Genomic DNA, 16,084 nt, shown 5'->3' with positions numbered 1-16,084 from the left:
TTTTTGCCAGGCATTGTCCTCTGTGTGTGTGTGTGTGTGTGTGTGTGTGTGTGTGTGTGTGTATTTATATATAAACTTTAGTCTTCAAGACAACTCTGTTACGTAGGATTACTGCCTTCACTTATAGATGGGAAAATTGAGGTTGAGAGTTGAAATAACTTGCTCAAGAAGAAATAATTGTTACATTTCAGCCCCTAGTTTCAATTCCTGGTCTGCCTGATGCTTGTAGTTTCTAAGCACTGTGTTACTCTTACTGCCTTGTACCAGAGCCTGGAACTTACAGGTCCATCTGTGACCAGCAGCATCTGCAATCCCTGGGAGCTTGATAAGGAGGCAGACTCTCAGCCAGCCTCAGCCCCAGTGCAGGAAATCTACATCTGACAAGAGCCACACACAGGTAATTCACGCGCCTGGTAATGTCAGGGAAGCACTTCTTACAGGAAATGGTGGAAAAGGAAACGGGGGCCATAGAAAGGTTCTCCTCCAGAAAGCTCCGGGAATTTTCCAAAAACCAGCAGAAATGCCTGGACGGGGTGAAGAGCACGATACAAAACACCCAAGGGGAAGGAGTAGAGAGAATAATTCTATCAGAACTTTAAGATTTTACTATTTCTCAGTGTTGTTTGGATGCTCAAACGTTAACTAAGTAATCATTCAGTATGACAAGGATGCAAATGTGAATAAAATGGTTTAGAACAAGGGTCAGAAAATTCCAAGTCTACTTGTTTTGCTGCCATGAGAAACAGTGGCCACTAAAAATAACCAAGACATTGGGGTCCCTGGGTTGCTCAGTTGGTTAAGCGTCTGACTTCGGCTCAGATCACGATCTTGCAGTTTGTGAGTTCGAGCTCCGCATCGGGCTTCGCGCTGACAGCTCAGGGCCTGGAGCCTGCTTTGGACTCTGTCTCAGGCTCTCTCTGCCCCTTCCCCACTCTGTCTCTCTCCTTCTCTCTTAAAAATCATTAAAAGGGAAAAAAATAAATAGCCAAGACATTTAAGCCTAAAAATTAAACTTGGTAAATATTCCTCCACCCCAGCCTTTCTCTAGCTGGTCAGCTAAGTGAATGATTGCCTGCGGGGAGATCTAGTCACAGGATCCCACCCACCGCTGCCTAGGCCTTAGGCAGATGCTTCACCCCTTGCTCCTCCCCCTCCTCTGCTCCACTCTCCCGGGGCTGCTCTTCCAGAGGTTCCACTCCCATTCCCTTCTTCATGTCCATTGCCACGGTGACCTCGGTGCATTTTTTCTTGTAATACCAAAACGCTGTTTATTTTAGAGCCAGCCTTCCGAATCGGGCAGGTGAGCAAATATCTGAATGTGTGGGGTAGGGACACATTGTGCGCATTCCATCTAGACAGGTGTTTAAATTACAGCGGGAATAAATACAGGTGATGGATTGTAAAGGGGGTAGGTGAAACACAGAGAGGGAGGCCAATTTCCGGCTGCTGGCCCGCCCAAGTGTTACTGCTTGTTACTGCTGTTTGCTGCCAGTGTTATAATGAAAATACGATGGCATTGCCCTGATGGCTTCCCAGAATATACCCACCACCTACCCAGATACATAACCTTTTGGTATCCAAAGTGGATCCAGGGCCAGGCCTAACTAGATCACTGTTGCTGTGGTTGCCATGCTCTAGAAATGCTGCACACCTGAATGCTCAAAAGAAGTCCAAACCCGCTTCATATAAGCAAGGTCTTGGGTCAAATCTTAGGGGTATACACAGATTAAAATGTGGCCCATTAAAACGTTACCCATGAAGTAACTGGTAATCTAGCGAGACAAGACACATAGAAACAGAGAACAATGTTCAAGGCCTCTAGGTTGTGATAACTGCCACAAAAAAAAAAAAAAAAAAAAAAAAAAATGCTAAGGAAATTCAAAGACATCTGAGCTAGGCCTAAAAGGACAGGCAGTAGGATTGCTGTGGGGGTGGTGGGACGGTGGTGGTTCCTAGAGGGAAAAAGCGTTAAGTCAAAATGCAGAAACAGATAGGCAGGAAGAATGTCTGAGACATAGGAAGCAGTCTAATTTGGCTAAATCTCAGAGCAATAAAAGATAGGAACAGAAAGAAAAAATGGCTTGGGGAGATCACTGAATGCCACACTAAACATTTTGCTCTTAATCTAAGAGGTAACAGTAAGCTTGCTGAAGGGTTCTGATAGAGTAGTGCTATGTCAGAATCGTGGTGTGGGTAGAAAAATCTAGTGCTGTTTCATGGGCTGGGGAGAAAGGAGCTATTAAGGAAAACTAAGATTCGTCGAGAGCCACGGTAGTCAGGCAAGAGGTACTGAGGTCGGGATGCAGGACACGCCATTGCTGGCCTCTACTCACTTCCCTCCTAGGCTCAGGAGCGCTGGACCACGGAGCTAGAGACCTGCTTTGTAATCTGCCGATAAACACTCTTAAATTCACGTGTTCGTTGTTCGTGGTTTCTTCTTGGATCAGCCCTCTTTTGGATACATCTTCCCACGCAGCTAGTAAAGCAAGATGGTGCTGCCTGGCATTTTAAGAAGGGATGGTCAAAGAGTGGGCCTTAGCGCAAGTATGTCTGTCCTTAGATTATCTTGCCATGCCTCTCTTCAACAGTAGAATGGTTTGATGATCAAGATTAGGGTGTGGGCCTGGGGGGAAAGGTCTGACTAGATGGCTTGGGTCTAGGCCTGAGGCCTGGTGGGCAAAAGAAGTCATTGGGTCATACACTATCTAGCCCAAGTCACCAAAGCTAGGAATTCCAGTCAGGAGTCTGGAACCAAAAATAGTAATAAGAGGTGGCTCTGGCCTGAAGGATACTCTCTGGGCATCTTCTTCTGAACCTCAAGGTGGTGACTATGGAATCCTAGATTCCAGCCACAGTTTGCCCTAAATCAGTGTTTAATGACCACATAGGTAGTAATTTCCAGCTCCACCATGGAACAACAAAATCAAACAGACTGATATTTAAGAATGGTGAAGTTTTAGTAGATATTTGGAAAGACAACACAGGTTAATGAAAAAAACCTAAGATGCCGGCATCCAGCGTGAGCCCTGGAGCCCATCAATCATCAACTGGTATCTGCCTCTGTGTATGCGTATGCCATCAGTCCCTTAAGGACAAGACAATCTCCATGCATAGCAGACCACATTCTCCATTTCTATAGATGCTCTCTATAGATATGATTTATCTACAAATGTAGCCTTTTGCTAACTGGGGCTGGTGGATTTTCACATGGCTTTTACCTTTCTTAACACAGTTCCAAGGTTTATCATTGCTGCTTAGAAAAACACAACCAGCAAATCTAGAGAGGGCTATGCCAGGAGGCAGGGATTACCCCCAACATGCAAACCGAAAGATCAGTTTATATGGTGTTTCATCACTGGCTCTAAGAAAGTCCTTCAAACCACTTTAGCACAGCAGGATCCTGAAATCTAGTTGCTACCACCTTGCACTTTACTTCCCAATGTCAACTTTATTTTTCATAAACAATCTCCCTTAGCTGCAAAGGATCCTTGTCACTAAACTGCTTCAAGAGCCTAGTGGTAGGGCTGAAAGAACTTCATGCCATGATTTGTACTGTATTATAATTGTAGGCTTATTTGCCTATCTTGGCCCACAAATTACTATATCTCATTCACTGTTGTATCCTCCGAGCTTAGCCCAGCAGGCACAAAAGCATTTATATACTAAATGAAGTGGGTCTCATCTACTCACAAGCACGCGTGTGCACACATACACACACAAAGCCTCTAGCTAGAAGCTAGAATCACCAGTGAGTGGAAAAGTGATTACTGTCACTGGAAGGCTAGCAAGGAAATTAAAGGTTCCAAATTACCTCTTTTTGCAAATACCACAAGGGATGGACTGCTTTGGAATAATGGGAAATAAAATAATCAGTGATTAGAGAGAGGCAAGTGTTGCACTTGCTAGTGCCCTGCATAATTTTAGAGATGCGTTCTGCCTGGTCTGGAAGCCTTGGGCAAGGTTCTCAAATGTGGGAAATAAGAGCTTTGCGTACAGATTTTGCTCCTTGTCTGCACAACGTCTCTGCTGTTATGTTTCTTCTTGGCAGTGAAACTGCAAAAGGCTGACACTCCATTTGAGATCGGGTTGCACACATTCTCTAATGTTTCTCCAGTGATGAAAATCATGTAGTAAGTATGGATCTGGCACTTTGGGTTTTCCCTTTCTTTTATCTTGCGTGAAACAGATCTTGAACCTCAGGTTCACTAGGCTGTTTGCAAATGTCATGTATCTTTTTTATCAAAATGGAGGTTGGGAATTCAACGTGAAAGACCAAATAATAGCTACCACGTGAGCCAACTGGTGGCCTAGCGCTCCCAATGCAGCTTACAATCTTGGCATAGCTCAGGCGAAGTCTAGAGATGGGGCTTCAGAAGATCATATCATTAATCCAACAAATATTTATCAGCTACTCGGTGGAATTCTTCTCAGCATGGAGTGAACAGTGTAAACAAAACTCCTTGCTTCCATCAAGATTATACCCTAGTCGGGGGATATCACTGAAATATATAAAGAATGTGTGAAGCAAAGATGATCATAGATCTGGAGTGGTCATTTTTGGCCAAATTATCAATATTACTGGCTATATGCTACCTTAAAGTTTTCAGAGGTTCTTAACGTGGAGACCGTGGGTCCCTGGTTGTACCAAGAGGGAGCCTCATTGGAAAGTATCTGTGAAGCCTTTGAAATTAATGCAAATTTCTAAGTCTGAGTACACATTTTTTTTTCAGAACAAGATAGCCTTCATTCAATTCTCAAAGGGATCTCTGACTCAAAAAGGGTTAAGAATCACTCAGAATGTTACGAAGATTAATTTGTCTAAATCTGCATTCATACTGTCCTCAGAACTACACCAATATCATCTTGAGAACAATGCTTTCTATGTTATTCACATGCAAAGGCTCATCAGAATATGACTAAATCAATTGAGCCTGCTACCAAAACTTTCATTCTCCTGATCATGGGGCTCCGAATGATTTGGAACAGGACAATGAAGTGGCAAGTCCTTCCTGACTTGTTCTAGTGTATGTAGCTAGAACAAAAGGCAGGCCTTGACTAGGAAACACCAGTGGACCAGGATCCACTTCACTCAGGAGAAAAGGAAAACCAAAAGTGCCAGATCTACACTTATTACATCATTCTCATCACTAGAGAAATTTTAGAGCATACATTCAATCAAGAACATGAAACAAAATCATCCTTAAACAGTTACCTTTCTAACCATTCTTTTAAGGCCACTTCCTGAGAATTTATAAAATCATCAGCCACAACCACCAACGTGTTTTAAGACAGCTTCAACTCCCGTGTCAACTCCTGGATCCGAATAAAATGAGCCTCAAGGAATTTACACTCTGATCACCAGGAGACACGAGTCAGAACATTAATCGAAATCCAAACGGGGCTAGGAAAAGCTGGGAATCTCTGCAGCCCCAGTACATCGGCACTAAGTTCTCTTGTCATGCACCCCCCTCTCTGTTGAACACTGTCATTTATACAATACACATATCGACATTCAGTGCTCCAAAATCTGGAAAGAGTTCCAGATTAAGATTTGAGACATTCCTGGGAAACCTTACAAAACCACCAAATCACTTTGTAGTGTTTCCAGTTTATACATTTGGTTTTTATGAGTCGATGGGGGCTGCCACCACCAGTGATAAATAGATCTTTTTGCATCACTGCAAATTAAGAAGGCCGACTTTTGCCTGCTCAAAAGATTAGGCAAATTTATGATTTCACCATAAAATAATCTGATGAAGTGTTCGCTCAACAAGTAACTGATCATCTAGACAGACCTGCACATTTCTCAACCTGCTTTGGAGCGTAGAAGCACTTCTCATCATGAACTCAAGAAGTTCAATTTGTTTCTCTCTTGTAGGCTCAACCATTGGCTTTGCTATAACTGCAGCAGTGTTCAGTTGACGCAAGGTTAGAGTCCTGATTCAAACAGGAGGAGGTAGGCAAACACTAAAGGAAAGAGCATGGGAATCACACAGACTTGGGTTTGAGTCCTGATTCATCCATCTGCCACTTGTGTGACCTTAGCACAGTCATCTTTCCTTCCAGCTTCTATTTGCTTCATCTGTAAAAAATAAGTATCCACATCCTAGGGTTAAAGAAATAAGGCTTATAATGTTCTTAGCACAGTGCCTGGTGCAAAATAGACATTCAGTTAATGTCAGCTGCTTTATTCTGAAGGGCATTGTGGTACTCCCAATAAAAATGAAACATGGAAGAGCAAGAGTTTCAAAAAGAATATAAAAAAACTGGGACGCTTGGGTAGCTCATTCGGTTAAGCGTCCAACTCTCGATTTTGGCTCAGGTCACTATCTCAAGGTTCATGAGATCTAGCATACACTGTCAGCACAGAGCCTGCTTGGGATTCTCTCTCTCTCTGCCCCTCTTCCGCTCACCTGTGCGCACTCTCTCAAAATAATAAACATTTAAAAAATAAATATTTAAAAATAAAACAATATAGAAACCAACAAAATACAGAAGAGAAATTCTTTTCAACTTAGCAGGGATGTGGTAAGTACCTAGCTAGTGTGAAGGTGCTGTATTAGCTGATGGATTAGAAAGAACTGCCATCACATAGATTATAACTCAGTAAGAAATAAGAGATGAAAAATCACTATAATGGGTTTACTCTACAGAGAGACTAATAAGGGGCTAAAGGAGCATGGAGAATGGAAAGATGACTTCTGGCTGGGGCAGCAGTGGGTTCTGCATTCATTTATTTATTCAAAAATGTACTGAGTGCACACCATATACCAAGCTGAAAAAAAAATTGGTGAAAACATGGACACAGTCCCCATCTTGAACCAAGACACTTCCAGCCCAGTAGCATGAGCACATTTACTGAGTACTACCCATGAGTCAGGTTCTGAGGCAGCAAAGGACACTGCCCCCAAAGGGCCCACCATCTGTTGAAGGAGACAGCTATCTGGACATGCACAGTGTGATGAGTGAAGTGGCATGTATATGAGTGAAGGGGCACCTGTTTGGAAACGTCACGAGAAAGACGTGGCCGCCAATTGACCTGTGAGCTGGCTCCGGGAACTCAGAAGCTTCTCAGCCCCTCCTCCCCTGTCCTTGGAATGTGGGCTCCACTTGCTGTTAGCGCTCCTAGAGCCTGCTCCAGGGACATGGCCTTGAGATGATGATGTTGTGTTGAAAACACCTGCATGGTATATATAGCTGAGCCCAGTTAGCGACTCTTTATAAGCTTTTAAGATCTGGTGGGCAGGTGCGGGGAGCCATTCATCTTGCTGCCCAAAACAAGCCTCCTATGTAAGTTCCCTCTGCTATTATTAAAATTGCCACCTACCAACCTCGAGTGGTCTGCCTCCTTCTTTAGTCTCTCCCTGCCCTCTGAGTACAGGGGCTGCTTTCAGATTATACCAGGAAAGGCTTGAGAACCAACAGCAACTATGTGGAGCCTGGACAAATGGGTAAGGTTAGACATGGTAACAGGGGAACATTTCCCGTGAGAAGACAGCAAAACCTAAGGCGTGGAGACTAACAAATTCTGAGTGACTTGCACAAGAACATGTGTGATGGGCGAGGACAGGCCGGGGAAGTAGCCCGGAGCCAGATTCTAAATAAAGGTCTTGAATAACATTTAATAGCTTGGGCTCCACACTGTAGATAACAGAAAGCCCCCTCGAGATTCTTGGGCAAAGGAGTATTATCATCAGACTTGTGATTCCAGAAGATTCCTTTACAGCCAAGACCAGGGTGGGCAGGAGACCCTTTGGGAGGTAACTGCAGCTGTCCAGTTGAGATAATTAAGGTCTTAAGCAGGACAGCAGATGTGAAAGTGAAACAGAGAAGACATATATGAGACATTATGGAGTCAGAATCAGCAAGAATTGGCAATTGCCTGGATGTACAGAGAATGAAGACGCAAACAGAGACAGTGATAAATCAAAGGCTCCATACCTAAATGCCAAGAAATGCAGTGTCACCAATACAGAGAGAAAAAAGGGAAAGAACAAATAGGTTTTTGAATACTGAATACTTCTTTGAATATTTTCAAAATATGTTTACAATACGTTGAGTATTTTGGGTGCTGGTAAGTGTTGTATGGAAACCAATTTGTCAATAAATTATATTTAAAAAAAACACATGTTGCAAATGGAATCTAGTTTTCAGGGGAAAGAGGAGGATGAGCTCTTAGAGGAAGAACTAAAGGGCTGGAGAAGCTAAGAAAAGTTTTCAGGTAGGAGGTGGTCAATAATAGTGCCACATGCTGAGGGAGAAGAAGGATTAAAAATAGGTGACCAAGATTGGCAATCCAAGGTCATTAGCAATCTCTGAGAGAGAGCTGGACAAAATGTAAGAGATAAGGTCAGACTGTAAGAGTAAGTGTGGAGGGGAAGGGGTCGGGGACCTGGGCAGCAAGGGCATGTTACTAAAAAAATTTTTTTTAATGTTTCTTTATTTTTGAGAAAGAGAGAGAGAGAGAGAGAGAGAGCGAGCTGGGGAGGATCAGAGAGGAGACACAGAATCCAAAGCAGGCTTGAGGCTCTGAGCTGTCAGTACAGAGCCCGACACAGGGCTCAAACTCACAGACTGAGAGATCATGACCTGAGCCAAAGTCGGATACTTCACCGACTGAGCCACCCAGGTGCCCCAAGGGCATGTTATTTTAAAACAAGATGGCAGTACAGGGAAGACAAGAGCTTGTGGGGGTTGGGGGTGGCAGGGTGAAAGAAAGGTTACTAGAACAAGAGACCACAGAGTAGGCTAAGGAACTAAGGAAAACTGGGGCTGAAAACCTTGAGAGACACAGAGGAGTTAGGGAATTAAACAGGATCAGTTGCAACTAGGTCCTAGAGCTGGGAGGCATAGGGATCGAGGAGGAGAATTAGTCTCAGTACTAAAATTACCTCATTTTACAGAAAAGGAAATCAAGGCACAGGGTTGTTAAGTAACTCGTCCAAGGTCTCACTGACTCAAGAACTCCTGCTTTTTCTATTTATCCTTTTCTGTTTCTAGAAATGGGAAAGAGTAATGTACACGATACAAAAAAGTGCAACTTTTTCTACCCAGAAAGAATACAGAACAAAAGGAGCTAGACTTGGAAAACAACCACCCAATCAGAACCCAAATGTACAGCAGTTCAAACGTGTCCAGGCACGCTAAGGAGGCAGGGGGAGAGTGCCCAGTGCCCAGTGCCCAGCGCCCAACCTTGTGATAAACTGGGTGCCGTCCGCCTCGGTTCTGGAGAACATTCGTCATCATTTCAGAAATTTAGCTCTCTTTCTGTCGATTTCACCTTCAAATTGGAAATTTTGAAATTAAGATTCACTCAAGGTCTACTGTGGCAGCTGCGGAAGCAGAAGAAATGATAGAGAATTCCTTGACACATGAGTGACTGAGAGGAACGAGTAGCCAGTGGAAACCAAACATTCCACACCTCGGCATACACCCTTCTCCAGAACTGCTCTAGAAAAGTATCAGGGTCAGGAGCAAAAAATGAAAGAAACGGAATGGTTTTCTTTTCCACTCTCCATCTTCATGAAAAATGTGAGAAGCAGAAAGTGTCTCCTCCCTCCTATGTATCTGTCAGCACATTTCCAGGAGGCCTGGCCACATCCCGGGCACCGGCTGGCTGGGGAACAGAGACTGACACAGCACATTCGTTCGCCCCGGAGCCCTCGCCTGGGTGGTCTGCTCTTATTCCTTTGATTAAACTCCCAGGCTGGAGGAGCTGGAGCTGCTCCTAATGATAGCTGGTCCTGAAATCTCACACTCGCCCGCACAGAGAGGGCCAGTGCTCCCTCTGAGTCGCAGCCTCCCACTCCTCACCACAGAGCCGGGCTCCTTCGCCACATTCTTCTGCTCACGAACAGCCGTAACCACAAAGGGCAACGTGGGCGCAGAGTGCTGCAGGGCTAACGCACACGTCTCCCAGCACTGAGTAAGGTGGAGAAAGGGAGACTCAAGATCTCCTCCAGCGCCCTGTCAGCTACCACAGCGCTCCCCACCCCCCAGCAGGTGAAAGATGCTCCTAGAAAACCCTGCTTTCAGGGATGTACACTCTGGCTTCTAAAGAATCCTGTCCCCCAAAGATAATCAGCCTGTCAGGTGTCAAGGGAAAGAACTAAATTTGACCTGCTCTCTGCTCAGATGCGTAAGGTACTTGCTGAATAACCATTCGCTAAGGACACGTTATCTCTTCCCAGAATATTGAAAGCATACACATGCTGGCAAGCATTCTGAAGTGGCTACTGTGGCCACTTCGTGGGGCAAGGAAAAGTCTGAGGTTCTTAGGTGTTCCTGGCTATAAATAAAGTTAAATCATAACAGAGGTAGTGAAAGTTGTTACGAGCTAATAAATAAGGTTCTGTTTCTAGCCATGCAAATCCATAAGAATTTAGCCTCTGATGTAAATCCTTGGTGCTGCAGAGTTTTATGATCACATTCTGGGGTTGTCGGAGTACTTTGCTTCTCTACTTTTGGCTAGCTCACTTTTCCTCGGCGTGGTCACCAGTGAGCAGGAAGGCAAAGGGGTGATGCTGCCCCGCCCTCCGATCTGCCCTCCTCCAGCTACCCGAGTGGTCCAGCTGAAAGGCAAAGCCGACTGGGTCTCTATGGCCCGTCACCTGTGAGATATAGAGAAGTTCCTTCACAGAGAAAGCTCTCCTTTAAATCAGCCCTTGTCTTCTCTTCCAGCTTCCATCCTAGCTGCTCTCTGCTGATTCCCTATCGTCCAATACCACTAACCAGCCTGCTGTTACACATACATACATATATACATGCATGCATGCATATATATACAAACATACATACATGCATGCATGCGTGCATACATACATGCATGCACGCTAGCTTGTGTTCTGAAACCTGTCCTCACCCTTCTTCTTCCACCCACATGTCCACCTTTAAGATTCAGTTTCAACACAATCTCTGCCAAGAAGGCTGCTCTGGCCTTCTCACTCCCATACACAGGCTGGGCTAGGTGTCACCTCTTCCGGTCGTACTGTTTATTCCCTAGAAATATCTCTGTTGTGCATTTTCCATGCTAGAACTCTCATGTGTTTATGTGGCTGTCACCCCTACCAGATTGTGAGTTATTTCATGCCAAGGACTATGTCTTATATCATCCCCGTGGCTTAGTACCAAAGTCCGGAACATTCCTAACAGCTTAATAAAATGTTTTTGAATGAATAAATTTAAAAAACCACATTTGAATTAAAAGTTTTATGAAGAATGCCACTAAAAGCTTTAATGGACTAGGTAGTTGAAATTACAGACAAAATAAAATGATTCTTCAAAAATGGACCCAAGGATTTCAATTTTTTATACTCATCTTCCAAAACACAAATAATTTAACATCGGTGTTCCTTATTTAGTAGTAGGTCTCTTAATACCTTACCCAAAAGAGCAAGGTAAAGATACATCAGCTTATGGGAAATAATGAAAGTGACACTTGGGAGGAAAATTCATAGCTTTCAATATAGTGACAAGAGGGAATGAAAATAAGTACCCAACTCAAGAAATTGGGAGGAAGTAAAGCTAGAAAAAGCAGAAGGAAGAAAATTAGTAAAGACAAAACAAAACGATCAGAAAACATTAAGAAAGTATCAATCCTACTGGATAAAAAAAGAAAGAAAAACGAAAAAAAGAAAAAAAAAACCCACAAACACAAAATGGGACTGGAAACAATCACAGGTAAAAAGCACTTACAGTGATTACCGAACACAAAGCTGCTTCTGCTGAAACAGCGTTGAAGGTTTCATGGTCCAAGTTGAGAGAGAAGGGCAGAGCTGCCCCCACTTTGGGTCTGCACCCCCCCCCCGCCCCCCAGTAAACACAAGAGCCAGAGCCCATACGAAGCCACTCTAATAAGTTATTATTTACTAGAAGAAGAATAAAAGAATTTTCCAAATTCCAAATTAAGGAATTGCTTTCTCTGAGGGGAAGGAGCCAGATAACATAATTGAGCTTTTCAATAACAAAGTTCATTTTGGTAACAGTACATTTTATCCAAAAACTTAACTTTTTGAAATCAAATTAAAAATCATTTATTCTTGGGGCGCCTGGGTGGCTCAGTCGGTTAAGCATGCGACTTCTACTTAGGTCATGATCTCACAGCTTGTGAGTTCAAGCCCCACGTTGGGCTCTGTGCTGACAGCTCAGAGCCTGGAGCCTGCTTCAGATTCTATGTCTCTGTCTCTCTCTCTGCCCCTCCCCGGCTCATGCTCTGTATGTCTGTCTGTCTCTCTCTCTTTCAAAAATAAACATTAAAAAAATTTTTTTAAAGTAATTTATTACTTGAAGCCTTTTATGGCTGAAATACCGGTATTTCCCAAATACATGGCATTTAGATTTTACAAAGAAGTTTTTTGCATACTATCCTCAGGACCCTGTTGCATTTTCCCCAACAAATAAAGACCCTGAGGTTGAGAGAAGCTGAGTCAACTGTCCGAGGTCACACAGCTAGTCAGTGGCAGAAGACAGATCTTCAGATGGCTAGTCTAGTTCGCTTTCTACCACCCTACCCTGCTTATTACACACTACGGCCCCTCCCTCAGTACTGTACCAAGCACCAACCACCCTCTTACCAGACTTTAAAAGTTAAGACTGACATCTAATGGCAAGTTCAGATTCCTACGAATAGGAGTCTGATGGACTTTGAATTCACTGGCACTGAAGTTCTCCTTAGATAAGAAAGATGGACTGAAGGAAATGATTTTCCAGTTAGGATACAATCACCCTGGAGTCCACAGGATCAGAATCTTGCCATTTTGCAAGCTTCGTAGCTTACCAAATGACAGAAGTTGAAAATATGTAAACACTAATATTGGCTATGTTTCTTACTGTGACTGCAAAGAAAATTCCCTAATGCCTTGGTGCTTCTAGCTGCTCATTTATAAACCAGAAACATACACTCTTGTCAATGACCCGGTGAAAAAACGTGTAGCGGATCATTGGCCCTCTCCCTTCCTCATAGCCACTTCACGTTTCAAAGTTCCTTCCCATTCGACCATGGTCATGACATTCTAGTCCCTCTTTCCAGTGCTCCAACACTAAAATCTAACTCGCCAGCCCGTCAAGTCTCCGCACTGCCCTTGTAGGATCCTGTGTTCCTATTTCAAATCAGGCCTCCTCATCTGATCCCTTCAAACTAGTAGGGATTTTTAAAAGAAAATTCAGTACAGCCTCACACACTGGGATGAGGCTGAAGTAAAGCTAAACCTGACCTTTAATTTTGGTTCTCAATTTTATACAGAGAAACAGGGCGCCACCAGGGAGCAGTGTGTTGCCTACTTTTAACATGTGGTGGAAGTAATTTTCAGCTTCACTTTGTTCTAGACTTGATTATCATTACAGAGTTGCCACTAATTAAGACTCGGATGCAACAGAGAGATAGCAAAATATTACCGTGGAGTTAAATCATAGTAATTTCTTTGGAGGACTTTGATACCGTTTTGCATTAAGGAAAGGGAGAAGTTATGGCTTCCACTTCTGGTTAAATACCATGGGAATCATCAGCGAGGAGGGCAAAAACAATCCCAAAGTTCCTGTGAAAGTTTCATCTAACTTTATTGTGTTATAAGCTTATTATCACACATATAGCTTAAGGTCAAAATTCTGGTATCTACTTCCATCTATTCAGCTTTCTGAATGATCTTGATTATATCACTTCTTCCAGCCTCAGTTTCCCCCATCTGTAAAATGGGGCGAATGATAGGTGTTGACTAAAGGTGTGCTGGAATACTTTATTAACCAGTGCCCAGAACACATCCTGAGATCATGAGATGAAAGGTGGTACAGTTGGAAAAAAAAAAAAAAAAAAAAAAAAAAAAAAGAAAGAAAAAAAGTAAAAGGTAATGTTACGGCATTCTGGTAAAAAGATTTACAAGACTAGAACTCACTGGAAAATCATACCAAAGAAAGAAGTTATTTTTAAAGATCCTTTAAATGTGTATTTGACAGCTGAACGTTCAGGTCTGTTTATCCATGAAATGAGGACATCAGAGCTAGCAGCAGACTTAACTGTGGAATACCTGTAACAGAAGCTTATTTTCTTTACAGATGAAGAGAACACTTTCACTCTTCAGCTCACACCAACGCATCCTCCTTCAACAGGCATCAGCATATGGGAGACGAGCAAAGACAGGGAAGGACAGAGCGCCCTGTTGTTGATACAATCCTCGGAACCAAAGAGCTCTTCGGTCCCCCAACCGTCCGTACCTGCTGGGTGAGGAGACTGATGTGGGTGGATGGGGAATACTGCCTGGCCGCCTGCTTCTCAGCCAGCCGCTGGAGCTCGGCCGTAACCATACTTGGGTTGTACCGCTTGCTGGATGGAGAATCATCTTCTCCCTCTTTTTGTGTTTTAGCCACTCCCAAATGCAGCTTGTTTGGATGGCATGACCCTGCTAAAAAAAAAAAAAAAAAAAAAAGAGAGAGAGAGAAAAGTTTTTATCCACTTCGGACAAAAGCCCTGAAAAACTTAGGGTGATGACAAATAAATGTCAGCCAACAGATACTTGACTGAATCCCAAGGATCTTGACAACTTAAAGAGCAATAAACTATCTTTGAATGCTCACACGAATAAAACTAAATCCTTACCATGCGCAAGAAACTCTTCTTACCGCCAAGTTGTTACAAGCATTTATTAACTATGTTTTTGTTTATTATGAAAGCTTCACACACACAAGATTTCATCACGGGCAGTGGGGAACAACCACTCCTACAATTTACTAATCATAATGAATAAAAAAATGTAGTTTTAAAACTCATTATTTCTTGTTATGTGACTCTTCTGGTCGGTTGTCTGTAACAGCTACTGCCAAATTAGCCACAGTCCTTCTTACCAAGCTCAAAAGGGAAAACAGAAAAAAGCAAAACAGTGTATTTAGATATAAAAACAGCAATACTCTTAGAATTTCAAGTGACTCATTTTCCTTTCAGATTTAAATGCTCTTTTTCCAACTGTAATATCACAGAGTTCTATTATCTGGGGGCACTGAAATTCTGGTAAAAAGAAATTATTTAACATAAAATCAAGGTTCATATTTTCTCTATGATGGAAGTCACACATCTCACCGGAAAAATTTTTAAACCCAGGAAAGTAGAAACACTATAATGTGTTTCCTTTCTGTCCTTATATAACTGGGATCACTTGGTATACACAATCTGCTTTACAAAATCTGTAACTTTTCCATGTTGACTTTATTGTGAGATATAGAAAATATTATTTATAACAGATGTGTTGTTATAAAGAATACTATAATGAATGCTGTGAACGTACTATCCAACTCAAAACCACATTACCAATTAATGTGCAACAAGCCTGTGCTCCCTTGAGACATCCCTTACCTCCCTCCCCTTACCATTCATTCCCTTCCTTTTTAGAAGTATCTCTAATTATGTATTTGTGGGGTTTGTGTATGCATACTTAAATAAAATACTAGATAATTTTGCTTGGTTTTGTGCTCTACGAAAGTGGTATCTTGCTATTGTAGTTTCCTAGGATTTGCTCTTGTCATTCAATACCATACTTTCAAGATTCATCTTTGCAAGGTATAGTTAACATTCCTTAACTTATCTGCTGCTTGGTAATCCATTTTGCAAACACACCACAACTTCTTTTTCTATTTCCCATCAATGGGTATTTTGGTTATTTCAAGCTTATTGCTATTATTTGCTATTTGCTATTATCAGTGCAGCGATGATCACTCTTGAAAACATTTCCTGGTGCACATGTGGAAGAACCTCTTTTATGCATATGCCTAAGAATGGGATTGTTGAATCACAGAGTATGTACATTTCCGAACTTATGTGATCATGCCAAAGTGGCATTTTTTACATTCCCACAAACAAAATATGAGAGTTCCTATTGATCCACATCCCCTCCGACACTTAGTATTATGAAATATCTTAATTCTTCCCACTTCCAAGGGGGTGAAAAATCTCTCACTGTAGTCTCCACTTACATTCACTGATTGATAATGATGCCAAGCATGTGTTACCTCTTTTCTGATCCCACTAATCATTTTTCCATTTGGGTTCTCTATTTCTTATTAATTTATGGGAGTTTTGTTTATGTTTTCACTTGTTTCGTAT

General features: G+C 42.6%; 1 protein-coding gene and 1 long non-coding RNA gene across 21 annotated transcripts in view; one reads left to right on the top strand and one right to left on the bottom strand.

The window, feature by feature from the left end:
* Positions 1-14,757, top strand: part of LOC109500931 — a 40,968-nt gene extending 26,211 nt beyond the window's left edge. The window contains exon 2 of the long non-coding RNA XR_006599811.1: positions 14,047-14,757. This is a non-coding gene — a long non-coding RNA (uncharacterized LOC109500931). The remainder of the gene's footprint in view (positions 1-14,046) is intronic.
* Positions 1-16,084, bottom strand: part of TTLL5 (tubulin tyrosine ligase like 5) — a 285,367-nt gene that overhangs the window by 142,247 nt on the left and 127,036 nt on the right. For 17 of the 20 annotated variants that reach the window (XM_045060268.1, XM_045060271.1, XM_045060260.1 and 14 more), the window contains one exon: positions 14,206-14,393. In XM_045060268.1, the coding sequence (XP_044916203.1) occupies positions 14,206-14,393 (188 nt within the window). The remainder of the gene's footprint in view (positions 1-14,205; positions 14,394-16,084) is intronic. The other 3 variants (XM_045060262.1, XM_045060272.1, XM_045060274.1) reach the window with 1 other exon arrangement.

The sequence above is a fragment of the Felis catus genome, chromosome B3 (assembly GCF_018350175.1).
Source record: "Felis catus isolate Fca126 chromosome B3, F.catus_Fca126_mat1.0, whole genome shotgun sequence".
Classification (NCBI taxonomy): Eukaryota; Metazoa; Chordata; class Mammalia; order Carnivora; family Felidae; genus Felis; species Felis catus.
This window is presented reverse-complemented; position numbering and strand designations above follow the sequence as displayed.